Genomic DNA, 26,130 nt, shown 5'->3' with positions numbered 1-26,130 from the left:
TGACCTGTCGGTTTTTTATCGGAGGCCAGTATCCGCGTGGCCTGCTGGGGGTGACTGTCTCGTTCTCACCCCCTGCTCCTTCCGAAGTGTTCGGTGCATGGATAGAAAACGGACCCTTGAGGCCTTTGGGAATCGGGGAAGATCCAACTCAGCCGGGCGTGGCTGAGGCTACAGTGGCTCCCAGCATGTCTCTCGGGCAAGGGCTGCCCCCTCGTGGCAGCAGAGGGAGGGACAGGCCCTGGATTGTATTCTCGCTGGTCTGCTCCTGCCTGGCTGGGAGCTTGAGCTGCGCCCAGGACAATCAGTGGAAGGGGGATGAGAAACCGGCCTCCTCTTCTAGGCAGAGCGGCTGAGGCGCCCAAGGAGCAGATGAGCCCGGCATCCCTGCAGACCTTTATTTGTACTGGTAAAACCCAATAACGGCCACGCTGCCTCCCGGGCCCCCGCCGGCTCCTGTTCGCGTGAGTCCGTCGCACACAGAGCCCAGCGCGGGGGCGCAGGGTGGCTGCCCTCGGGGACGGCTGCTCGTGGCACCAGGCCCCACTGGGACGCCCCCCTCCCCCCGGCTGTCACGCAGCCAGACCAGCAGCACTGGCGTTCAGCCCAGCGTCCCGGGAGCGTGACTCAGCCGGTACCGACATGGCCCGGGGCTGCAGTGCCAGCCGGCTCCGCCCTCTGCGCTAGGACTTCTCCAGGTGCCGGTACTTCTTACGCAGCACGGACACCTGGTCCTTGAAGAGCACCGGGTCCAGGCGGAGCTGCGAGTGCACCAGCGGCATGTAGCCGAACCAGGCTGCGAAGCGGTTGATGCAGTCCTGCCGCTGGGCGAAGTGCAGGGGCCCGCCGGAGGCGGCCGCGCCCTTGGACACCTATGGGGCAGGACGGAGAGAGCGGTCAGGGGCCTGGAAGGGGCTCCGGGGCCTCTCTGCCCCCTAGAAGACCAGAGGGCTTTGGCCAGGGACGGCAGCAGGAGCAGGCCCGGAGCCAGCGGCATCGGACCCGAAGCTCATTTGGAAGGGGGAAGCCCGCCCCATGGCGTCAAAAGCACAGATGGAGGGAGGCGCCTAGAACACAGGGCAGAGGAGCCCAAGAGGGCCGTGACTCTAAGGCCCCCCCCCCCCCCCCCCCCCCCCCCCCCGGCGCCTGGTTCGCTCCTGGCTCCGGTAACGCTCCGCGGTGCCACTCTCAGCCCCACCTGCTGGGGGGCCTCCGGGTGCTGCTTCCTCTGGCTCACTTCGATGGGCGGCAGCCTGGTGACCGCCGAGACGAGGAAATTCATCAGGATGTCGTCACAGGTGGAGAGCTGGTCGATCCAGCCCCGCAGGCTGGCGGGCAGGTGAGTGGTAAAGAGACTGTGGTAATACCTGGAGGGGCAGAGACACTGATAATACCTGGGGGGGGCAGAGACTGGGATAATACCTGGGGGGGAGGCAGAGACTATAGAAATACCTGGGGGGGAGGAGACTGTGATAATACCTGGGGGGGCAGAGACACTGATAATACCTGGGGGGGGGAGGCAGAGACTGGGATAATAGCTGGGGGGGCAGAGACTGGGATAATACCCGGGGGGGGGGAGAGAAAGCAGAGGGGTCTCAGAGCCGTAGCACCCAGAGCTCAGGCTCTTCCCTCCCCTGGCCACCTCTCTGGGCACCCGCCTGTGGTTTTAGGGAACTGCCGTTAGCTCCTCTTTTTCCAAAGTTTGGTGGAGGTCTCCCTGGGCCCCGCTGTCCCGAGGCTGCGCAGACACCCGCAGACGGCAGCCAACGGCCCAGGCTGGTCCAGACGGTACCGCCGGTCCAGACATCCCAGGCTGGTCCAGACGGTACAGCCGGTCCAGACGGCCCAGGCTGGTCCAGACGGTACCGCCGGTCCAGACGGCCCAGGCTGGGCCAGACGGTACCGCCGGTCCAGACGGCCCAGGCTGGGCCAGACGGTACCGCCGGTCCAGACGGCCCAGGCTGGGCCAGACGGTACCGCCGGTCCAGACGGCCCAGGCTGGGCCAGACGGTACCGCCGGTCCAGACGGCCCAGGCTGGGCCAGACGGTACCGCCGGTCCAGACGGCCCAGGCTGGTCCAGACGGTACAGCCGGTCCAGACGGCCCAGGCTGGTCCAGACGGTACAGCCGGTCCAGATGGCCCAGGCCGCCCTCGCTGTAAATCCAAGAGACGTTCCAAACGACCTGGACTTGCAGCCAAACCCGTAATGGGGGGGGGGGGGTTCCCGCCGCTGACTTCCATTTGTGCAAATTGGGTTTTGTTGCGCAACGTAAGAGCGGGGGCCGGGAGGACTTTCAGCGCCTCCTCTCCTAGGGGCGCCAGCGGCCGTGCTGCGGGACGGGTGCCCACCGGGGCGACCGATCGTGGGGGCGGCCGGGGCAGCGGACGCCTCCGTGTCTGGGCTGCTCCTCCCCCCGGCTGGCTTCTGCCCTGGTGCGTTCTGGCGGAGGGCGGACCCGCTGCGTTCCCACGGCCGGGGCCCGGGGCCCGGGGTGGGGAGGGGGCCGCACCTGTGATAGAAGGCAGCCGCGGTGAGAACCATGGAGAACTCGTTGGTCCGCCTGGAGGTGTAGCCCCAGCGGCCCAGGCCGGCGTCCCAGAAGTGGCTCCGCACGGGGAAGCCGACAATGCGGTCGGGGAAACTCCTCCACACCACGAAGGCAAAGTCCACCTGGGAGCCGGGGGGAGACGTCAGCCCCGGGGCAGGGCAGGGCCAGGGTCAGACCCTCCATGGCTGGAGCCTTTGAAGCTGCAGCGGGAGAAGGGGCCGAGCTGCTGTGGCCGGGACGGAGCCCGTCTCGCGGGGACCTGCCGCGTCAGCAACGTGCTCCCCGCCCCGGCGAGCCTGGACGCCCCGGACAAGTGAGTGCACCTCCCCCACCCCGTCAGGAACATGGCCCTGCCCCGCGCCCTGCCCCGCGCCTTGCCCCGCGCCCTGCCCGCGCCCTGCCCCACGCCCTGCCCCGCGCCTTGCCCCGCGCCAGTCGCTGAGCGCCGCTGGGCGCCTGCTGGGCACAGCCAGGTGTCTCAGCCTGTGGGGGCGGGGCCTGGCCAGAAGGGGCGGGGCTGGAGTGAGGCTGAGGGGTTGCCTCTCCCGGCTCTACCTTCACCCACAGTCCATGTACCCTAGTGCGGGGAGGGCCCGTGGCGCTAGAGGTGGCATCCCGGCCGAATTCTCGTTTGATTGTTATTACAGGGTCTATCTAAATCCCCCCCCGTACTTTGTATCCTTCCCCCACCCTGCCCCCACCGAGACGTGCATTCATGGGGGGTCCTAGGAGTGTCAGCGCATGACAGGATCTGGGGGGGTGGAGCTGCTGCGTCCTACTCAACAGTCACCCTGCTCCACCCCAGAGGTGGCTGCATTCCGCAGCGCTGTGTGTGGACGGCATGTGATACGAACCCTGTGTTCGTATCTAGGCCGCAGCCTCCCGCCGGCCGCCCTGCGCCTGCCTCACCTCACTGGTCGACAGGCCGGCGTGTTCGTCCAGGCTCAGCACCGAATCCGTCCCGATGGCCGAGTGCGGGAAGAAGCGGTCGCTCACCTTGAGCAAGAGAGCACAGCAGAGTCAGGGAAGGGCCAGAGCTGCTCCCTCCCCCCCCCCCCCGTCCCTTCGCAGCCTGTTCACGGCCCTCCCGGCCCCCCAGCAACGGCCACCCCTCCTCCCCCGCCCTCCGCCAACCAGCCCGGCCTCCTCTTACCTTCCTCCGGCCGTGAATGACCGTCAGGGGCACGGCCGTCTGGGGCCACTTCCCGTGCGGCGGGGGCGGCTTCTCGCAGCTCCACAGGACTAGAATCTACAACCGAAGCGGGGGGGGGGTCGGCGCAGGTGGGGGAGGGAGGTCCATCCCCCCCCACAGCCTTCCCACCCTCCCACACCCGGGCTGGAAAGTTACAGCGCGGCCGTGGCTGGGAGCGCCCAAGGCAGAGGCCCCCGGCCCGGCCGCTCGCTTGCGGCTGCTTTAACTTCAGCTTCCCCTAAGTAGCTCCCGCTTGGGGCCTGGCAGCGCATTCCCGGCTCGCAGGGCCGAGTCCCAGCGCCAAGGGTGCAGCCCGGGGGTGTAATTAGCATCCATGGCCCCTCCCCTCCCCGTGCCACGAACCCCTCTGGGCTGCAGGGGCCACCTGGCGTCCATGGGCCCGAATCTCCAGCCAGTGGCAATCAGGGTCCCGCTCTGGGGCCAACGGGCCAGACCCCGGACGTGGTGATTCGGCCGCGCTCCAGAGAAGCCGGTGGGGCCAGGCCCTGGGGGGGCGTCGGGGCACACGGGGCTGACGGGCCAGAGACTCGGCACCTCTGCTCGTGGGGCAGCGCCTGGCTGGAACGTGGCGTCTGGGGTCCCGCCGGGCCTGGGGCCAAGCTCTGGCTGACGTGGAGTCCAGTCTTGCCGGGAGCCCGCCAGGCGCGGGGAGACCCGACTGCCACCCCTCAGCCGGGTTCCCTGCAGCCTGCGGCTTGGGCGGCCCCCCCAGGAGCGGTTCAGGCGCCGCCCAGCTGAGGAGCGGAGCGCCCACAGCCGGTGGTGCACACCCGCCACGCTTCAGTGCACAGAACAACAGTCATTCCACGCATGGGTGGACAAACGAGGGGATCGCTGCCCCTCAGCCTTGAGAGATGGGCGGGAAGGGCCCGGTGGCCGAGCTGCCAGGAGCACGGAGCTGCAGGGGGCCCGCGTGCGCCCTGCCCCGAGCGAGGCTGTTTCCGTGGCTCCCTGGGTCTCTATCGGCCACTGTCAGAGCTGGGCCAGACCCACCGCCTGCTGGAGTCAGTCCCTGCGGCGGGAGGGGGGGCTCGGGTCCCAGCCAAACTCCCCCAAAGCCCGGGAGCGTCGGGGGTCAGACCCGTCCCTCCCCCTAACAGGCGCCTGGGCGGGGCCCTCGCCTCCTCTTACGGGGGGGGGGTTTGACCTTTGCCCCTCACCTGGGCGCAGTGCTGGGATCTGGAGACAGCCTGGATGAGCTTGAGGATGGGCTGGGAGAGGGAGACCACGGGGGAGACGGCCCGGATGAGGGCCGTGAACTTGCTGGAGGGGCTGGAGCCTGCAACAGGAGAGCGCAAGTCAGTGCAGGATCCCTGTGGGGCGGGAGCAGGTCAATACGGGATCCCCGGGGGGCAGAGGCAGGACAGGATCCAGGCGGGAGCGGGGTGGGATCCAGGCGGGAGCAGGGCAGGAGCAGGGTGGAATCCAGGCGGGAGCGGGGTGGGCGGGAGCCCCATGGAGCAGGGGCAGGACGGGATCCAGGCGGGAGTGGGGCAGGTGGGAGCCCCATGGAGCAGGGGCAGGACGGGATCCAGGCAAGAGCGGGGCGGGCGGGAGCGGGGCAGGTGGGAGCCCCACGGGGCAGGACGGGATCCAGGCGGGAGCAGGTCAATACGGGATCCCCGCGGGGCAGAGGCAGGATGGGATCCGGGCAGGAGCGGGGCGGGCGGGAGCGGGGCAGGTGGGAGCCCCACGGGGCAGGACGGGATCCAGGTGGGAGCGGGGGGGCAGGATCCAGGCGGGAGCAGGTCAATACAGGATCCCCGCGGGGCAGAGGCAGGAAGGGATCCGGGCAGGAGGGGGGCAGGAGCGGGGCGGGCGGGAGCCGTTCCTACCGTGCTGCAGGTGGTAGAAAGGGAAGTCGCGGAGGTGAGTGGAAAACTCCGGCAGCACCAGCAGCCCCCCCGGCAGCGTGTTCCACATGACCTTGGGGCGGGATTCCCGGCGAAATATCCGATCCTTTATTATCTGGGGGAGAGAGGCTGCTTGCATCCCCCTGCCGCAAGCAGGTGCACCCAGGGCTGCCTGGGGCAGAGGGTGGCGTGTCCAGCACAACACGCTGCAGGCAAAGGGCTAATGGCCCGTGGTCCACGCCAGGGAGAAACCGGCTCCTAATGCCCTGCCCTTTGGGAACGCCGCCGCAGCGCGTTCACGGTGCATGGAGCCCGGGGTCCGCTGGGGGCTTCCGCTGATCCCGGACTCCGCGGCGTTCCAAAGGGGGGGCACATGCAATTAATCCCAATCACATTTTTTAATCGCTTTAATGGCAGCCCTAAAAAGCTTGTATCCACTCAGGGCTCTGCCCTGCGCTCCCGCCCCATTCCCTGCACTGCCCCCTAGAGGCTGGCTGTTGAGTAACAAGGCGCCCCCCCCCCCCAGCCAGTGCTCCTGCCCCGTTCCCTACACTGCCCCCTAGAGGCTGGCTGTTGAGTAACAAGGTGCCCCCCCCAGCCAGTGCTCCTGCCCCGTTCCCTACAGTGCCCCCTAGAGGCTGGCTGTTGAATAACAAGGTGCCCCCCCCAGCCAGCGCTCCTGCCCCGTTCCCTGCACTGCCCCCTAGAGGCTGGCTGTTGAGTAACAAGGCGCCCCCCCCCCCCCCCCAGCCAGTGCTCCTGCCCCGTTCCCTACAGTGCCCCCTAGAGGCTGGCTGTTGAGTAACAAGGCGCCCCCCCCCCCCCAGCCAGTGCTCCTGCCCCGTTCCCTACACTGCCCCCTAGAGGCTGGCTGTTGAGTAACAAGGTGCCCCCCCCAGCCAGTGCTCCTGCCCCGTTCCCTACAGTGCCCCCTAGAGGCTGGCTGTTGAATAACAAGGTGCCCCCCCCAGCCAGCGCTCCTGCCCCGTTCCCTGCACTGCCCCCTAGAGGCTGGCTGTTGAATAACAAGGTGCCCCCCCCCCAGCCAGTGCTCCTGCCCCGTTCCCTACAGTGCCCCCTAGAGGCTGGCTGTTGAGTAACAAGGTGCCCCCCCCCAGCCAGCGCTCCCGCCCCGTTCCCTGCACTGCCCCCTAGAGGCTGGCTGTTGAGTAACAAGGCACCCCCCCCAGCCAGTGCTCCTGCCCCGTTCCCTGCACTGCCCCCTAGAGGCTGGCTGTTGAGTAACAAGGCACCCCCCCCAGCCAGTGCTCCTGCCCCGTTCCCTACAGTGCCCCCTAGAGGCTGGCTGTTGAATAACAAGGTGCCCCCCCCAGCCAGCGCTCCCGCCCCGTTCCCTACAGTGCCCCCTAGAGGCTGGCTGTTGAGTAACAAGGCGCCCCCCCCAGCCAGCGCTCCTGCCCCGTTCCCTGCACTGCCCCCTAGAGGCTGGCACTGACAATTGCCCAGTCATCCACCTGCACAGAGCTGGTGCTGGCTCCTCTCCCTTGATCATCTCCCAGCCCCTAGGGGATGGGGCCAGGGTGGGATTTATTGGTCCCGGCTGTCGCCGCGGCTAGGAGGCGCCCGTTTTGGAGCCCCAACCCTGCGGAAAGCTCGCGGGCGGAGCGGCCGCTGGCGCGGTGCCGGACGCGTGGGCTCACCTCCAGGGTGGTCTGCACTATCTTCTCCACGGAGGAGAAATAGGCTTCCCACAGGAACTGGGTTTGCTGCTGGAACGCCAGGATCCTGTCACTGTGGACACAGCGGACAGTGGAAGGGATCTGAGCAGGACAAAAGCCACGGAAAGGGGGGGCAGAGAGGAGGGAGCGGCGTTAGCAGCCCGGCAACGTGGCTCCCTCGTGGTGTGGGGCTGGGGAGCCGGGCTCTAACCCTGGGCGGACCATCGTAGGGTTGGAGCCAGCCATTTTTCTAAGCACCATGTGCAAACCCGTAAAGGGACCTTCATCCTGTATCAAACAGTCCCCTGCAAGGGTGCTTTTGGGCGTGCTGTGGGAGTCTCTGGGTCTATTTCCAGCTCTGCCACTGACTTTTTCAGTGGCCTTGGGGATATCACATAACTATCCCGGGCCTCGGTTTCCCCATCTCTAAGATGGGTGCTGTTTTTCCCTACCTTGCAGGGGGTTGTCTGCCTGTCTGTGTTATGTGTCAGACCCCCCACGCCTCGGGCACCGGAATATCCCACAATCTTTATTCATCCTCCCCTAGGAGGCAGGGCAGTGCTTGTGTCCCCAGATGGGGAACTGCGGTGAGAGAGACAAAGAGACTTTTTCAAGTCCACCCAAGACAACTGTGGCAGTGCAGGGAATTGGCCCTCAGTTGCAGGCTAGTTCCGTAACCACTGGGCCATCCTGCCTAACTTGGGACAGGTACCCTGGGCTAGGTGGTGACTGTCTGCCTACCTCTTACCCCACCATCCCAACGCCTGGGTCGGCCGCAGGCAGCAACTTGCCTCTCCCTGCGTATCGGGCAGCCCAGCCCGGGCGCTGCCTGCCACAGGCCGACCCCACCAGCCTGGGTAACGGGGAGGGCTCGTCCCACTGGCCCCAGACCGACGGGCCTGGAACAAGCAGCACGTGACGTTTTGTCGCCCTTTTCAACAGGCACAAAGGGGTGTCGCCCCCTTCATCCCCGGCCCTGGGATGGCTCCCTCTGGTCTGGGCGCAGGAGCAGGGCCGGGGAGCGTGTGGGGACTTTTGCCTCCTCCTCCAGCTCAGCCGGCCTGGGCTCCCTGGCCCATAGCAGGGAGCGGGAAGGGTTTGTCCCGGGCAGGCCTGCTCTGGTGGTGCAGCTTAGAGGCCAGGGCCGCGCTGGCAGGGCAGTCCGGCCTTCCATGGGCCAGGCAAGCCGCAGGGCAGGTGCGCAGCCGGCGGGTTGGCACAGGGCCTGGTTCGTGCTGACCAGGGCAGCGGTTTCAGCTGCCCGCAGGCCAAGCACTGGGCAGCGCTGAGCGAGTGTGTCTGCCATCCCACTCAGCCCTTCCCAAAGGCCTCTCTCCTGCTCCTTGCAAAGCTGCCCTGGGGGCGTCTCCGCTCCTGCTGGCCAGTAGCAAAGGCCCGAGCGCGGCGTGGGAGGGGCAGCCCGTCAGCTCTGCCGTGGGGGGCAGGACTCCTGGGTTGGGAAGGGGCCGCCGGGCCAGCCGGTTGGTGACTCGGTGGCGGCAGCCGGCTGAGGAACGGGCCAGCGCCAGGCTGCCCCCGGCCGAGCGAGCGGCCACAGGGACTGGTGCTGGCAGCGGAGGGCCCGGCCCACGCTGGCTCTGCCGGGGTCGTGCCGCGCGCTCGGGAGGCCGCGTTACCTGCAGGAGCAGCCGCTCGTCGCCCACGATGGCCGACTTGCGCCAGTCGATCACCTCCGAGAAGGGCAGCTCCCAGCCGTTGCTGAGCAGCACCGGGACGCAGGCAGCCTGGGGAAAGAGGAGACAGTGTGAGCCCCTGGCCACGGAGCCACGGACCCGCCGACGCGGGGACCAGCCACATCCGGGGCGCAGCAGCCCCGAGGCAGCACCGCAGCCTGAATAACGTTCTGAAGGCTGCTTTGTCCGAGCCTTAGGAGCATGAACCCTTCTCACACCAGCCAGAGACCCACGGGACTCCCGCCGGGGCCCGCCCAAGGGCTGCCCCATCTACAAAGGGAAGGGAGAGGAACGGTGCTAGTGGCAGGAGGGAGGATGGGAGTGGGAGAGGAGGAGATGGGCAGAAGGTGCGAAGAGGAGGAAAGATGGGTCAGGGGGGCAGAGCTCTGAGGAGCAGGATCGGAGCAGTGGAGATAAGTGGGTACAGTGTGCGGAGGGGTAGGTGCACCAAATGGAACTAAGAGGCAGCAGATTTACAACAAACACAAGGCTGTATTTCTTCATACAGTGCACAGACAACCTGTGGAACTCCTTGCCAGAGGATGTGGTGAAGGTCAAGAGCATAACAGGGTTCAAAAACCAGCCAGATACAGTATGGGGGTTGGAGCGATCAATGGCTATTAGCCAGGCTGGGCAGGGGATGGATTGCGTGGCGTTTGCCCATTCTGTTCATTCCCTCTGGGCACATGGCATTGTCCGGAGACGGGCTAGAGGGACCTTTGGTCTGACCGCGTTGGTCCATGTGCTCTTGCCCTGCCACTCTCTGGTCTCAGAGGCTCCTGCGCCAGGGACAGGGACAGGGACAGGGACAGGGAGGAGGGAAGGCCCCTGGCTGGCTACAGACGTTGCTGTTTCTCTCCCAGTGGTACCTGCAGTGCTTCCAGGAAGCGGAAGGAGCCCAGCCGCCTGCCCCGGGGGATGATGCAGAAGGTGGAGTTGTGCAGCAGCTCCTGGTAGTCAAACCTGGGAAGAGACCACAGCTCTGGTTAGAGCTCCCTCTCCCCGCTGGCGGGCGCAAAGCCCCCCCCCCCCAGTCCTGCTGCCAGAGGAGTCTCAGGCGCCAGTCCTAGAACAGCAGGGGTCACAAACAGCTCGCAGGCAGCCTCTCGGGCAGGGATCTGAGCCCATCCCAAAGGCCTGTTGCCAGGGGTCGGCCCCCACAAGTGGCTCCAGTCGGAGAGGCCAAGGTGGCCCCCCCCTGCTGCTTGCTCCCGCCCCCCCGCAAACAAATATCCTCCCAAAACTCACAACGTGGCATCCCCCCCCCCCCCGAGAAAGGTGCAAGCCGGCCCCGAGCAGCACCGGGCGCTGCCCTGCCCTAGCAATGGAGGGTGCTAACGTGGCTACAGGCACTTGGGATGCGCACGTGGGGCACCGGGCTGGCCCTTTGGCCCCTCTGAACAGGGAGCAGCCGCCCAAGGGCCCCGTCTGCTCCTTCTCACGTACCAGAGACCCCTGGGGGGGCCCAAAGCCCTTTTCTAGAGGCGCATTCGCCAGCCTCCCCTGCAGCTGGGTCACTAGCCGGCGCCGCTGCTGCCAAAGGCTCAGAAGCCAAGGCCAGGGAAGGCTCCGCCCAGTACCAGGGCTCCTGGGCATCCGGGGAGGGGCTAACCTCCGACTCCCCCGCTCTGGACACCCCAACACAGCCACTGTCATCCTCCCCAGCTGACAAGGGGGGAAGCTGACACAAGGGTAGGACTAAGTGACTGGCCCAAGGCTAAAGAGAGGAGTCAGTGTCTGAGCTGGGATTAGAACCCAGGTGGTCTCGGTGTGTTCACATGCTCCAGGCAGGCTGCCCAGGATTGTCCAGCCCGGGGACCCCGCACGTTGGCGAGGAGATGGGCCAAAGCACTGGAGCGAAGCTCGCAGGAGGGGGATGTTGGCTGTGCTGCCGCGTCGCTGGGTTACTGCAAGCAGGGCTGTGCTGCTGGTTCCCGTTTGTGAAAGGGGGCAAATGAGACTTCCTGGCCACCCGGGGGCATGAGGTTACACGTGTCAGTGCATGCGAAGGGCTTGGACACGACAGTGGTGCACAGACGTGCTCCGTCGTGCCAATCCTGGCTCTTCTGCAGGAAGTTGCTTTAGATAGGGACTGGGGAGCAGATTTGGCCTGACTACGTGCCCCTGGCCTGTGAGCCTCTGGTCTCCAAGCCATCGATCGTGATCAACCAGTCAGTCGTGGTGGCTCCCACGGTCGATCTCCGGGTTCCGCCCTCCTCATTCGGAGCGCCGGCAGCACTCACCAGCACTCCCTTTCCTGCTGGGACGGAAGACGAGCGGTGCTGGCGGCCTGGTGGGTTCTGGCCGGGCTGCGTGGCGGTGGGCGCTGCCCCCCCCCGCTCCAGCTGGAGCCAGGGCGGGCGCGGTGAGGCTGTCCCGCTGGTTCCCACTCTGGCAGACGATACACTGACTGGCAGGGAGAAGGGAACATTTGCCTGGTTTTGACCCCTTGTGGTCACGACTGATTTGTGCACACTAGTGAACCCATGTTACAGCTGCACTGGCTTATGTGTCGCCATCTGCTTGTGCAATACCAACCATCATACGGCACAAATCCTGTGTGCGGCCCCAAATCCCCAGCGTGTTTGGGTAACGGCCCCTTGCAACATTTGCCTCCCAGCAATCAGACCAGGAATTTGCATTTTCTGCAAGAAGCGACAGGGGCCAATTCAGGGTCTGGATAAGAAAGGAGGGGAGGGGAGGAGGGCAAACGGTGAAGTGAATGCAAACTGTTAGCTGCTCAGGGCTGGCGGCGGTGAGCCCTTTGTGAAGCTGTGCAATGGGTAGTGGACACCCGGCTTTAGCTGTGCAAAGCATGAATGAAAGAGACTTTATCTGCAGCGCTGCTTGCGGGAGAGCTTGGGGTGCACGTAAATTCAGAACGTGATCTCGGGCGGAAAAGGTCGGTGACCACTGCGCTAAACCCCCCACATCTGAGTGAGTGGCATTGCCGCCGGGGCACCGGGTTCAGGGCCACTCAGCTGTGGCCCAGCCAAAAAGTGGTCCCCCCCCAGCCCTGCAGCCCAGAGGCTGGCTTCTCCACCCGGGGCTGTTCCCAGCCCCCTTCCGCTCGATGTAAGGGGGGGGGTCCTGAGACGGGGTCACAGCCTGGCCCCAACCCTGACGTCTAACGTGCCCCACTTGGCACCCGCGTGCAAAGGACCCGCAGAAAGCTCGGCTCTGGGGCCACCCAGGCTGGCTACACGCCCGCTAGGGAACGGCCGAGGAGCAGAGAGAGGGTCAAATACCGGCCCGTCCAGGCCAGGCCTCCCCTCGGACTCGGCTCCGCCCGGCCGCGGCTGAAGAACCCGTCGCCGTTTCTCTGACGTTGTTCGGGGAGCTGGGCGCCAGCCGAAGGTCAGAGACGGATCTTAGGTTTCCACAGGACAAGCCCGCGCTGAGGCGCATCCGGCGAGTTTCCCCCCTTGCTCCCCCACTCGTACCGACCTGCCTCCGCCCAGAGGGGAAACAGGCCGAAAAGGGGAGCTCAGTTCCTTTGCCTGGTCAGAGCAGCCTGCAGCCTCCCGGCGACCTGCCCACCGGTGGGCCGTGCATGCCCAATGCCAGGGTGGTTTCGGGGGGGGGGGGCTGCGGCGAGTCTTTACACCGGAGCATTTGACTCAGCTCCGACCATCTCCAGCACTCGCCGAGCCCGCAGCCCGCGCCCGTTTATCCATCACTTAGATGCCGCTGATTGAAACCAGCCTGGCCTTGGTTGTCCCGTTGTCCCCATTACGCAGACGGGGCCGGGCCTTTCGGAGCCCAGCGCTGGCGTCTGTGACGCCCGGGCTCAAGCAAAGGGCTCCGGGCCGGCTGATGTTTCGATGCCAATGAAAACAGCGTTTGGTCGGCGCTGACCTTCCCTGCGCTGCCGGCAACGGCCCGCGGAGAGCGCGATGGGCGGCGAAGGAGCGGGACCGACCGGCTGCTCCCAGCGGGGGCTGAGGGAAACGCTGGGGGACTGGCCTGGGCCCAGCAAATCCAATTAGCACAAATTGGGTCCATTTCCATCACCGCTGGTGTCCCTGGGAGCACACGCGCCCCCGTCGGAATCTCCTAACCCCTCCCGACTCGACCCTGGGAGCCCCGGGCTTTGGGCCCTTCCTGCCGGGGGGGCACTCGCCCCCCACATTGTTCTGATTTTTGACCTTATGATTGACACCCCCCCAAGCCAGAGGGGAGCTCAGCTCCTATGCCCAGTCAGAGCAGCAGGAGGGAGCTGGTGCACAGCCCCAGCCAATGAGGGAGAGGCTTTTGAGTAGCCAATCAGGGTGTGGCTTGCTGGGGCAGCCCTGTATATAAGGAGCTGCCAGCGGAGCAGCTCAGTCAGTCCCAGACCAGCAGGATGAAGGCAAGGCAAGGCAAGGCAAGGCAAGGCAAGGCAAGGCAAGGCAAGGCAAGGCAAGGCAAGGCAAGGCAAGGCAAGGCAAGGCAAGGCGTGGCCGTGGCCGTGGCCGTGGCCGTGGCCGTGGCCGTGGCCCTGCCACAAGAGCCTGGCGGGTACACAGGGCCCCAGGGAGTGGCCCTGGGAGCAAGAGGCAGCGAAGGGCGGTAGAGGGGGACAGGACAAGGCTGCAGCGGGAGAGTTGCTGGGTTGGGACCCAGAGCAAGGGGTGGGCCTGGTGCCCCTCTTGCACCGTGTCTTGCTACCAAGGCGTGGCCCCTGAGACAGAGGGGCTGGGCTGGGAGCCCACAGGGGCAGCAGAGTCTCAGGGCTGCCCCCGGCAGGGGCCGAGGGACGTTTGGGGTGGGCCCTGCTGGAGGGAAGTGTCCCGCAGAGGGTGCCGTGGTCGGGGGAGCCAGGCGGGCCCGGAACTGGAGCGTGGGCGGGGGAGACACCTGCCACCAGGAGGTGCCCTGCGGACTAACGGGCCAATTCCCGGGAGCGTCCAGCAGGCGGCGCCGCAGCGGGGCCCCGGGTGCAGAACGGGTGCTGGGCGGGGCAGCGTGGCGGGAGAGCTCAGGAGGCAGAATTCCAGCTGGTCCGGGCTCCGCTGAGCCGGACATTTGCTTTCACGGCACGACCCGCCTGGAACCAACATGCCCCGAGGGCTCCCTCCGCCGCCCCCGAAAGTCTCTCCCCTGCCCCCTTCCTTACAGCCACCCCGGCCCCATCGATCAGACCAGCCAGACTGTGCCTGCTTAGCCGGGGTGAATCGGGGGCCCTGGCTCCAGCCGAGCTACCTTCTGGGTCACGTGTCCCTGGCGGGCACGGCCCCTTGTGAGAGCTGCCTGGGTGGGGACGAGCGATTCTGGCTGAGGCCCCTGGGGGCAAAAATCCCTTCCCAGCCTTGTCCCAGGCCACGCGTGGGTGGGGGCAGGTTGGGGGATTCCTGCTCCCCCCAAGCCTAAGGCAAAGCCCTTGAGGCTCTTGCCGAACACTGGCCTCCCCTTGCACCGCGCTGGCCTCGGGTAAGACCCCCCCCCCCCCCCACAGCAAGGCGTTTCCATGCGCCCCTGAAGGCGGAGGGCCAAGCCCTTTGGGGAGCTGACCGTGGGTGTTCCAGGGCACCTGGGTATTTCCACTCGGCTGCTTCCACCTCCCAAGCCGTCCTCCCCGGCTGCTGTTTCTCTTGGCTCTGCCTGTGAGTCCCAGACAGACGCCAGCCGGCCTCATGCCCCCTCTCTGCCAGCCTGGGCACAGGTAAAGCGCTTCCCCAGCTCTATCTGTGCCCCGGGTAATTCCTTGGGTGCCTCCCCACGACTCCCCCTTCTCTGGGTGCCCGGGTGGGGAGTGGCTCTTCCCCCTTTGGCGTCTCGCTCTCCAGAGCCCGGCCCCGCGCTATGAAAGAGGTTTCTGTGCCGGGGCCTGTGAGAGGCACATTCATGGCTGGGTCCCTGCAACCACACAGGAAAATCCAATATTTACGTTCCTTCTGGACAGGCCGCCTGCTGTTTCTCCCCTGCGCGCCGCCAGCAAGGAGAGAAGGGGCGAAAGAAGGAGCTGCTGTTTTCCAGGCTGCGCCAAGCTCAGCTCTTGGAAAGAGGGAACTCCCCTCTTGCGTGTAACACCGGGGGGCGTTGGGCTGAAAGGGACGACTCCGGGATCTGCTCTCGCCTGGCCAGCAAACCACCGGGCTCTGCTTAGGGACTCAGCAAAGACATCACCCCGGCTGAGCGTCCCACGGTGATGACATCACATCTACGCCAGCACTGCACAGAATGATGTCATACCCCTCTGAGCATCCCATAGGGGTGACATCACACACAGCAACGACATCACACCTATCTGGGCATTCCATGGTGATGACATCACACACAGAAATGATGTCACACCTACCTGGGGATTCCATTGGGATGAGATCACACCAACCCTGGCATGGAACAGCTGTGATGTCACACCCATCAAGAATTCTACAGTGACATCATGCCCACCCTAGCACCCCAGCAAGGAGGTTGCCTCCACTCGAGCACCATGTGCTGATATCACTCCCCCTGCGAATGGAGGGCGATGTCATGCTACTAACTGATGCGTTTCATGGTGACATCACACCTGCCCGAATGCTAGGGGTGATGTCAGTGGCCTGTGCAGGGGTGATGACATCACGCTGCCCTCCAAATCACGTCTTGCTCTTGCACCCGAGCAAGGATTTGCAAGTCAATGCACTCGTGCGTGTTCACACACAGACACCCCCTCGTTTCCTGTTATGCTGCTGTGTTGCCCCCGGTCCCGCAGCAGGGTCGTCGCACGTCGCACACCGCCTGTTACCCTGGCACCAGCGACCCCCATCGCCTTCCGTCTCCCACGTCCCCTCAGTCCTCCCCCTCCTGGGACCCATCTTCCCAGGGAGGCCGGAGGTGGCTGTCAGGTTCCAGTATGGGTGGGGCTGAGCCTTCGGCGCCCCCCAAGCAGTGGGTCAGAAGGGGTCGAGGCTCCACCCCCCAGCAAATGCCCAGCTGTCTGCCAGGGCAGCCCTGTTCAGCCACGCTGCCCAGAAACCCGTTTCCCACTCACACCAGCAGTGCTGAGACCCCTGCACCTCCTGGCGCTCTGGGCACGAAGACGCTGCCCAGCCTTTGCAGCCGCGGAGGACTCCCGGTGCGGGGCCCGCTGCCTTTGCCCCAGCTGAATGCATGGCAAAGGGCTGGAGGGCCTCCGGCTCCTTCCTCGGCCGCCAGCACTTTGCCCCACCCCCGGGCTCCCCTGCTGCTCACATGGGGCACACCCCAGGCTGGCAGACCCAGCAGTCTGCCTCTTGGCCTAGCTTGCGGGTCTGGCTGGAGCCTGGCTCCTGGAGCTTTTCCAGCCCTGATAAACGGTTTGCTTTATTTAAAGCCACATGGCCTGGGCTGCAGCTTGGCTCACAGCAAAGGGAAATTGACCAGGCGGGTCACGGCTCCCGGCTCGCCCTGGCGCCAAACCCCCCGGTCTCCGTAGGAATGTAGAGCTGCCTCCCGAGCGTGGGTCCGTGTGTGGTGTGGTCGCTGGGCGCAGCTGCGGCGGGGCCGACGTAGCGGAGCTGGCTGCGATCGAGCGGGCCTCTGCAGGGCTGGGCAGTGCCCAGGGTGCTGGGGCGGGGTTGTGCCTCCGCATTGCGGCGCAATCTGCCGCGGCCGCACCATGCTGGGATTCCAAGCGGCTCCGTAGAGCGAGCTCGGGGCTGTCGGCTGGAGCGTCATTACACGGACCCTGTGCGGCTCGCCCTCAGGGTGGGGTCACGGAGACTGGCCCCGGGCGGGAGATGGGGCCAGCCACACCTGTGCCCTAATTCTTTGGGGGCTTCGCAGCTGTTGGTGTAAGGGCCTTATCGAGTGACCGAAGGGCAAGGCCTGGGAGTTAAGGGGGAAGAGCCGACGCCAGCTGGATGCTCGTGGGGCAGAGCCGAGCCCCAGCAGACGAGCCGGCCGTGGGCTGAGAACACCAGGGCACCCGTGGGGGCGGAGGGCTCTCTGTCGGCACAGGGCAAGGTCAGAGCTGGCCCCGGGGGGCGGGCGACCCAGAAGGACCTTGTGTTCACTGGGGCGGGTTTGTGTGGGCTCTTTGCTCCCCGGAGCCGGTTGGGAAAGTTTGGGACCCAGCTGGAAGGCTCGGTCGCGGCTCCGGCTCCAAGCGGGGTGCGGGGAGCCAGGAGAACCCACCGTGGGGAAGGACAGAGAGGCAGGGGGCGCTGGCAGGGCTGCTACTGCGCCGGGAGGTTTTCAGAGTCACTGCACATGTGCCCCGAACCTGCTCACAATGGGGCAGCTGACTCCTCCCCCCATAGGACAGGCCGGAGCTCCCCTCCCCGCACCCCACAACTCGGGGCTCCAAGCCCCAGGGGAATGTGGAGGCCTGGCAGTTGGGGGTCCCATTGGACTGGAGGCGTTCTTTGCACCCCCCATTCAGTTTGGAACGGGAGAGCCAGGGCGGCTTTCCCAGGCCCAGAACCGCCCCCCCCCCCCCACGCACACGCACACGCCCCGTCTGGTTACAGCGGAGGGGCTGCATTGGCCTAACCGACAGCTCCTGGCGGGACCCAAGCGCGTTCTGCAGGCAGCGGGCGGGTGCAGGAGACGAGCCCCAGTGGGAAGCCGACGCGTTGCCGCACGACGTTTGAACCAAAGCCCCCTGGAGGGGTTCGGGCGCTCGCCCGCGCTGTAACTATACGGCTTTTCTGTAGCCCTGCGGGAAGGCCTGGGCTAGGCTGAACCAAAGCCGCCTTCTGCAGCCAGACTGACGGCAGCAGCCAGTCCTGTACGGCCTGGAGTCACAGCCTCACAGGCCATCTGCATTGTATTAAAGTGTCACACCCGGCCGTAAGGAGGGGACTTTGCCCTGACAGCCCCCCCCCGTCACCAGGTAAAGAAACAGCTCTCAGGATGGGTAGAGAAAACTCAAGTCCCACCGTTCTGTCTGGCAAGGAACTGCTTCTCCAGAGAGGGTGTTGTGGCATCCTCAGCCTAGGACCATTGTCACCACTTTCCTATTGTTTGATCTGAGGAAGTGGGTCTGGCCCACGAAAGCTCGTCACCTAATAAACCATCTTGTTAGTCTTTAAAGTGCTGCATAGTCCTGGTTTTCGTTTCACTCTGTCTGGTTTGTGACTGTTCCCGTCTGCTGGATAATTAACGTTGCTGGGTGTAAATCAATTAAGGAGGTGGGGAATGATTGGTCAGGTAATTTTGTTCTGATTGGTTAGTAAAATTATACTAAACTAATTGGTGAAGGTCAAGCTAAGCAAGACTCGGGTTTCATTATATAAACTGGGGTCCAAGAAGGAGACCAGGTGGAAGAAGATGGGAAGTAACAGAAGCAGAAGGAAGGAAGCAAAAGGCTGGAAGAAACCGAAGGGAGACAAGGAACCCCAAGAAGAAGAACTCACCTCCAAGCCCCAGCCTAAGGCTCTCCCGCACAACCCTGACGTGCAGCAGTGACGACTGAGAGACTGACCTAGCCTGGCCGACAGGGGAAGTCTGCCTGTATCAGGGATGGTGAGCATGACACCGTGTGCTTAGCACGTGCATTCTGCTTGTTCGGGAATTGTCAATCAACAGAGGATAAGGACATTACTGTGGGAGGCTCCTTCAGTGGCTAAAGATCCTGCCAACCCGCAGGAAGATGTGCCCTGAGCCCTAGGAACTGGGCGAGGGTGGCTGTGTCCCTACGGTGTGGGAGGGCTAGAGACATTTGTGCGGGTAACAGTGCTGGCTGCTGGACGCCCCATTCGCTCATTTCCTCTCCCTAACATCCCTGCTCCCGCCCAGCTGCCTGCGGAGGTGGGGCTCACTGAGAAGTGGCTCTCGACAAAACCCCCATTCCCACAAAATTCCACCAGCCCAGGCCCCGGCGCGGGCGACATGTTCCTCACGGGCTGGCAGGGGAACAAGCCAGACAAGGCAGCGCAAGGGTAAATGTGGCCGTTTCCAGGGAACAGGGCAGAAATGTCCCTGGAAACACCAGGGCTACGTCTACACTGGCATGAAGTTCCGAAAATGCTTTTAACGGAAAAGTTTTCCGTTAAAAGCATTTTCGGAAAAGTGCGTCTAGATTGGCAGGATGCTTTTCCGGAAAAGCACTTTTTGCAGAAAAGTGTCCGTGGCCAATCTAGACGCGGTTTTCTGCAAAAAAGCCCCGATCGCCATTTTCGCTTTTTTTCGGAAAACAGAACTATGCTGTCTACACTGGCCCTTTTGTGCAAAAGTCTTTTGGAAAAAGACTTTTGCCCGAACGGGAGCAGCACAGTTTTTCCGGAAAAGCACTGATGATTTTACAGGAGATCGTCAGTGCTTTTCCGGAAATACTTTGCTGTTCCTGTTTGGGCAAAAGTCTTTTTCCGAAAGACTTTTGCCCCAAAGGGCCAGTGTAAACAGCACAGTAGTGTTTTCTGCAAAAAAGCCCCGATCGCGCTGCCGGCGCCTCCGGGAGAAACCCTCATGAGCTGGCAAACAGAACCTGCCCCGGCATCCTGCCCGTCTCTCGGCTCCCCCAGCGTGCTGGCTCCGTTCCTGCCTCGCCCGGCCGAAAAACTCCGTGGAAGGAGCAGTTGGAATGAAGTGAAAATGTGTGTGTTGGGCACCGTATTTCCGAGGGCATAACGCCCAGCCCTGTTCTCCGCCTGACAGCAGCGCCGCAGTCGCGCCGGGGCCTCCTCAGGGCAGGCGCTGCGCAGACCCCGGGAGAGACAGTCCCCCCGATGAGTCCAATGGACACCGGCACGCAGGGCAGAGGCACGCTGGCAGCAGAGAACGGCTGTCCTGTCCCCCAGGCCACTGGCTACCCTCCGGCCGGCGGGTTACGCCCTCTCCCATTTGCAGACCCCTCACAACTGTTGACTGGATGTTGATTTTGAGTCTCAGTCTGTGGATCTCTGGGGAGGGTGGTGCCCAGTGGAAAGCGGCTGCCTTGGAGCACGCTGCCTGCCCTTCCCTGGCGCTAGTGAACCCCCCCAAGGAGGCGCACCCAGCGACGTGCTCGAAGGGGTCTGCGGCGGAGAGATGCCTCCAGCAAAGGAGATTTCCAGCTCCAAGGGAAGGGGCCTGGGCACGAGGTAGCCGGGCTGTAAACATGCCAGGCCTCCTTGCTTCTCTCGGGACATTCTGCCTCTGCCCTGCCGCCGCCTGGGGCCTCGCTGGCGATCCTGGGGCTTGCTGAATTGTAACGGAACACGGCCTGGAAGGAGGCTGGATTCTTTCTCTGCGCTTGCAGGGACCCAGGAGACGCGGCCGGGGGCGTCGCCAGCTGACGAAGTGCAAACGTTTCCCTCCCCGATGCCAGCGCCTGGCTGCAGGGCCCAGCTCCACAGCGCAGCCGGGACAACGGCTGGAAGTGTCACTTGGACGGAAAGTGCCCTGCTCCCATGGGAGGAGGAGGGGAGATCCGCTGCCAGGGCCAGAGAAGAGGGGCTGCTGGCCCGGGGAGAGCAGGCAGGCGAGGACTCTCCAGGGCTGGCAGAGATCGGCCTCGCCCCCAGGGAAATGAGGAAGGGGCAGCCGACGCTGGCAGGGCTGCGAAGGCCAAAGATTCAAGACTTTGCTCCTGACGTCCTGTGGTTTCCGAGCAACAATGGATCAGGGCTTCCCTGTTCTCGCACAACCCCCGGGCCTGGCCAGCCGCTCCCGGCACCCCGACGCAAAACAGCAGCTCTGGGAGGAGGGCTGGGGCTGGGGCGGGGGCGGGGGCGGGGGCGGGGGCGACGGCGGGTTTCACTAATGGCCCGAGAAGAGCTTTTCCAAGCAGTGTGGATTTTCCCCAGCGTTTCTCCCGCGGCCGAGCACAGATGAGACGCTCGTGAGCCGGGCGCAGAACCTGTTTGTGCAGGCGAGTCCCTGCGCTGCCGGCCGCCCGTCCTCTGCTTGGCGCGTAGCTTCCAGGACACGTGCAGCAACATGCATGAGCGGCAGACAGTCCCGGAGCCAGGCAGTCTGGGGCCCGGAGCAAACGGCATGACGGAATCCTGCTCTTCTCGGGGCATGTCTGGGGGGCTGGGCCCCTTCGAAGGGGAGTCAGGGCCCAGTCTGCCCATCACCAGCCTCTTCAAAGCCAGTGAGCCGCCTCGCAGCAATCAGCTGCCCACGAGCCACTTGGGCAGCCAATGGGCTTAACAAGCACCTTGGAGCAAGATGCCGGGAAAGAGACGATCCCGGAGAGTCTAAGCTGCCGACCTGCCCGCTGGCATCCTGGGTCTCAGGCAATCGTTCCCAGCCATGTGCGGAATAAATGTATGTGCGCCGAGGCCTGTGGGAATGTGCACCACCAGCAGAAACAGAGAACCGTGCTGCTCCGCCAGGTGGCCCCGGGCTCTCTCAGTGCTCAGCCTACAGGGAGCCCTGGTCTCAGGCCTGGGGCACACGGCCGTTTCCATCGCCCGAGCTGTGGCTCAGGGCTATGAGACATCCCTCCCCTCCGAGCGTGGCCGTTCCAGAGCAGGCGTGTCTGTGTTGACAGACTCCTCCGTAGCTGAAATCCCTGCTGCTCGGGCAGGAGGGTGAACCCCCGGCAACCCCCTCCCCCGCCCCCGCCCCCCCCATCCGGCCGGGCAGTGGCTGCGTGGCACCACAGGAGAGCTGCCACGGAGCTGTGGCCTGGGGAGCGAGCCTGCAATGCCATGCTGCCCCTCCAGGCAGCCCTGCTACACTGACTCACCCCTGCCCCCTGCCTGCGGCCCCATCTCCCCGGTACAGGCGGGCCCAGCACCGGTCAAATCTGGCTCCTTGCTCCCACCCCATGCAGTGCCTGGTGCTGCCTCTCGGAGAGTCGTTATTGACGGTTCAGTCGTGCTGGAAGGCAGAACAAGTAGGGTTCCACAGGGGTCTGTTCTGGGACCGGCTCTGTTCAGTATCTTCATCATTGATTTAGGTATTGGCAGACAGAGGACACTTATTCAGTTTGCAGATGATCCCAAGCCGGAGGGGTTGTAATTGCCTTGGGGGTTCGGGTCAAAATCCAAACTGATCTGGACAAACTGGAGAAATGTCTGAGGGAAGCGGGAGGAAGTTCAACAAGGACAAATGCAAAGTGCTCCACCTGGGGAAAGGTACAATCAGTTCCACACATACACAAGGGAAGCGACTGTCTAGGAAGGAGTCGTGCAGGAAGGGCTCTAGGGGTCAGAGTGGACGACAAGCTAAATATGAGTCAACAGTGCGACACTTGCAAGACAAGCCAACGTGATTCTGGGCTGCACGAACAGGAGTGTGGTGAGCAAGACACGAGAAGTCACACGACACTGAGCAGAGCCAGCAGGGCGGGCATTGCGGGATACGGGCGGACGCCAGCTCTCTCAAGGAAACAAACAGCAAAGTCCACACTGGCTCCTTGCTGACAGTAAAGGGAGGGGAAAAGACAGACGTCTCTGTAAGACTGGAGTGTTTTGTGGCCAAACTGGGTGTTTTCCTGATAAAAGTTGCGTTGCAGTGGAAACGCTCCCACTGTTTGTCAACAAAAGGCGACAAAACGTGCCAGTGACAATAAGGCCCCAGACATAAGCTTTCGCGTGTCCCTCAGGCCACAAGTCTGGCCCCTTTCTCAGCAAGCGGACGGTCCCAGAAACAGGCTCCTGAAACTCAACATGTGGGATGGGGATGGAAAATTGACGGGGGGAACTGGAGTGGGTTACCGTTGTGTCATGGACACGAATGTCCACGCTGCATTTTGCTGAGTCAAGGGGATGCCCTGACCGGATGCCTCCCGCCAGCTGCTGCACCCTAGCCTGGGACCTTAGAGCAACGGCTGATTCTTTCCAGGGCTGGGAACTCGGGCCTGTCACCAAACAAACACGGTCCCTGCTTCCCATCGGAGCACTAAAACGGCTCGTACGGTTTTGTGGGGAGAGCATCAGCCACCAGGCCAACCCAAAGTGTCCCGCATTACACTGGACTGGAGTTTGACTTTTCGACAACACCTCGAACGCCCCGATGAGGTTGCGTCTCACGTCACGCTTGTCAGAAAGTTGGCCGGAACACCCTGGGACCCGGGCCCACGGAGCGCTACAGTCGCCCGGGTGTGTTCTGCGGCTGACTGTTGTGCGCCAGGGTGGCTGTCACTCTAAACCCCTGACACTCGGCTCAGTCGTGCTGTGCGCAGTGACAGGAGGCTCCGATCGATGCCAGCTGACTGGCTCCCGGCCCTACAGCACGTCCACCTCCAGAGCAGAAGAGCTGCCCCACGACTCAGTTTCTCAGCCGCATGCCTGCAGAGGCCCAATGACCTGCTGAATCCACCAGAGACGCGAGTGCTTCCCCCCGATGGATCCGTGTCGAGACCTGAGTGCCCAGCTCCCAGGCCGTGGCGCGGCGAGCAGCCACGGGGGCCATGTCGACCCCTCACTGCCAAGAGGCTGCTGGGTTTTGGTTTCCGTCGGAAAGGCCGGTGCCGGTGAGTCGCAGCAGGGCGGCTCACTGGGGGACGTGGGCAAACGCTCCACGTGGAACACGAGGTGCACGCCTGTGGGCACCAGGCCCAACTGCTGGAGCACGTCCCATCGCAGCGCCCCCTGGGTTCCTTCGCTGCGAGCCTGCAGGACGTTCACCAGCTGACTGCTGCAGCCACGAGCCGGCTGCCCGGCGGGATGGAAACGTGCTCAGGCAGACGAAGGAAGAACGGGGTAAAGGCGTGCCCAGGAGCTGGTGGGTGAGCCCCGGCTGGGTAACTGTCTGTATTCCTAGCCAGGGCTACTCGACACACGGCCCCGGCCCGTTGCTTTGAGGCCCGCGGGCCGGTTTCGGTTTACACGGGGCTCAACACGCCGCCCGCGGGTGGGATCCTTTGGACGTGGCCTCCCCTGGGAACACGCTGCACAACGGCGAGGCCTCTCCCAGGACACAAGCAGACGGGCTGGCTGGCACAGACGGGTACAGGGTGTCGGCGTTTTTAGCCCCCAGGGAGGAGGTTCCGGGAGCACCGGGACATGGTGGGAGGTGCTGGCTGCTTAGCCTTGTGGGCAGCACCTGAGAGGTGCCAACTGGCTCCCACTGGCCACGTTTGGGTCCGGCGCTGCAGTTTAAGGCTGAATCTTTGTCCTCAAGCCCGTCAGGTTGAAAGATGCTATTTGCATATATTTGCATATGTATTTGCGTGTATTTGCCACCACACTGAAGTTGCGGCCCTCGGCACGTGCCGTGAGTATCAGTGTGGCCCCCATGGCTCCCAGAGCTGAGTAGCCCTGGTCTAAGACTTAAAACCTGGACCAGTTCTCAGGAAAGCACCGGCCTGCAACCTAAGAACCATCCGCTTGGCAGGCACCCCTGGCTCCCGGCCCAAACATTACCGTCCCGCCGGAAGGGTCAGACAAGGGGCGAGAGGCCAAAGGCCTCGTCTACCATTCGGATGCCCTCTCCTCACAGCGCTGGTGGCTGGGGACAATTCTGCACCCACAGGCCATAGCTGGTGCAGAGCCCCGGGGCAGACGGGCTCTTGTGCTGAATGGCCGGTGCCCAGGGGCTTTTGAAAATCCCTGATTTCCATGAGGGGCATCTGAAAATTCCATGCAAAGCCCACTGTGGGCCCCTTACTCCAGGTGCCTCGGACTTTTCCTGGGAGGATCCTGTGTGCTGCAATCTAGCCCTCGGGACTACAACTCCCATGAGCCCTTGAGGAAAGCAGGGGAAGTAGGGCTTGTCCGGGCATGTTGAGAAAGTGGCTCAGCAGTCTGGGGCTCTCCTTTTTGGGAGAGGGGAGCCAGGCTGCTGTGGAAGAGCCTTCTATCCCCTCCAGGTGCTGTTGTGTTGCAGCTACAGCCTGGGACTGAAAGTGTGCGGGGCTTGGATCCAGCAGGCTGCTGATTGCCTTAGAGGGGAGAGACTCTGGCAGCACCTGTGGCTGAGGAGGACCCACAACCACCAGCGCACAGGTGGAGGCTGTAAGTAACTGGGCTCTTTGGGAAAGTGCTGCCTGGGACACACCTCCAAGATACAGACTGACTCTGGGTCCAAAGAGAGGCAGTGTCCAGCCCAGGAAACCAGAGCTGCTGGCATGTGGTGAAGCCTGCTCCAGTGGCAGAGGGAGTTTGCAGCTGGCTGCACAGCTGGGACTAATACGCACACGCACACGCGCACACACGCACACACACACACCCGACAGAGAACCTCCACTCTAGCTGCAGACCCTCAAGCGCACCCACACCAGCAAGCGTCTGGGACTCTGAGCCCAGAGGAGGGCACACTCTGGGGAGATAGATGGGGCAGTGCAAATGCAAGATAGATACGTGCCTATTACGTCTGTGTGCTTTCTTCATGTTGTTCACTGTTAATCTGCTCAACCATGTTTCTTCAAGTTGTTCAGTAAAGGTGTGTTTGTTCTAATGGAACCAGCGAGATTTATATTATTTATAATGTAGAATTGTTGCCCTGGGGTTAGAGCCAGACTATTGCTGGAATAATTGTATTGCTGGAGGCTGCCAAGGCAAACCATGAGGTGTGTACAGGGCCAGCCAGGTGGAGACGCTGCCATGGTATGTTCTTTAGGAGCTAGGGACTGCAGCAAGGGGGTGGATAGGGAAACCCCAACTAGACAACATCCCCATTGGAGTACTCAGGATCTCCTTTTATGTTAAACCATCAGGGGCCCAGGCCCACCTGTGAGTGTGAGCTGCTCCCGAGTAACCCGGGAGGAAAAAGGGGGTTACCCCACCTTTATGTGTCTCTGTAGCTATAAAAATCCAGGCCTGAGGGCCCAGGCCCCTCGTGGAAATGGACTTCGACTCCTAAGCCACATGGGCACCAGTGAAAGTGCCCTAGGTGGGGTGTGGCTGCACAGGCCACATCAGGACCACGAGAGCTTGGCCTGCAGCCCAGGCGAAGCAGAGGGAAGGAGGCTGCTAGTGTGGGGAAGAGGCCAGGGACAGCTCTTCGCACTCCCTGGGGGCTGCCTCCCAGACTGGCTGCAGGAGGCCCCGGGGTCAGCACCTGGTGACATGCCCCGTTCGAGGGGCGGAGGGTCCCCGGTGGCAGGGCAGTGCCAGGGGGCACAGACCCACCCGCTGCCCAGGCTGGTGGGCGTGACACTGCAGGTCAGTGCAGGTCTCGCTGCTCCAGCTCAAGTTCTCACCGGAGCTGCAGCCGCCACCAAGACAAACTGCCCCATGGCAGCAAAAGCTGCTGCCCGTCCCTGGCTGGTCGTCTGCAGGGCAGACACGGAGCTCGCTGGGCCCCAGGCCATTCCCAGAGGCCCTTCTTACCCGACTCAACTCTACTGTCATGTGCCAAATTCCCCCGTTGGCAGGCCGTGG

At 63.8% G+C, this 26,130-nt stretch overlaps 1 protein-coding gene across 2 annotated transcripts in view; it reads right to left on the bottom strand.

Moving 5' to 3' along the window:
* Positions 1 to 381: 381 nt before the first annotated feature.
* The window catches only part of EXTL1 (exostosin like glycosyltransferase 1), a 32,118-nt gene continuing 6,369 nt past the window's right edge, over positions 382 to 26,130 (bottom strand). The window contains exons 2-11 of one of the 2 annotated variants that reach the window (XM_075909057.1): positions 9,856 to 9,949; positions 8,930 to 9,037; positions 7,275 to 7,394; positions 5,596 to 5,728; positions 4,921 to 5,039; positions 3,701 to 3,796; positions 3,457 to 3,543; positions 2,509 to 2,669; positions 1,196 to 1,364; positions 382 to 869 (exon numbers count right to left, since the gene is read on the bottom strand). In XM_075909057.1, the coding sequence (XP_075765172.1) occupies positions 681 to 869; positions 1,196 to 1,364; positions 2,509 to 2,669; positions 3,457 to 3,543; positions 3,701 to 3,796; positions 4,921 to 5,039; positions 5,596 to 5,728; positions 7,275 to 7,394; positions 8,930 to 9,037; positions 9,856 to 9,949 (1,276 nt within the window). In that variant the 3' untranslated portion in view covers positions 382 to 680. Of the gene's footprint in view, positions 870 to 1,195; positions 1,365 to 2,347; positions 2,670 to 3,456; positions 3,544 to 3,700; positions 3,797 to 4,920; positions 5,040 to 5,595; positions 5,729 to 7,274; positions 7,395 to 8,929; positions 9,038 to 9,855; positions 9,950 to 26,130 lie in introns of both variants that reach the window. The other variant, XM_075909058.1, reaches the window with a different exon arrangement.

The sequence above is a fragment of the Pelodiscus sinensis genome, chromosome 25, assembly GCF_049634645.1.
Source record: "Pelodiscus sinensis isolate JC-2024 chromosome 25, ASM4963464v1, whole genome shotgun sequence".
Classification (NCBI taxonomy): Eukaryota; Metazoa; Chordata; order Testudines; family Trionychidae; genus Pelodiscus; species Pelodiscus sinensis.
This window is presented reverse-complemented; position numbering and strand designations above follow the sequence as displayed.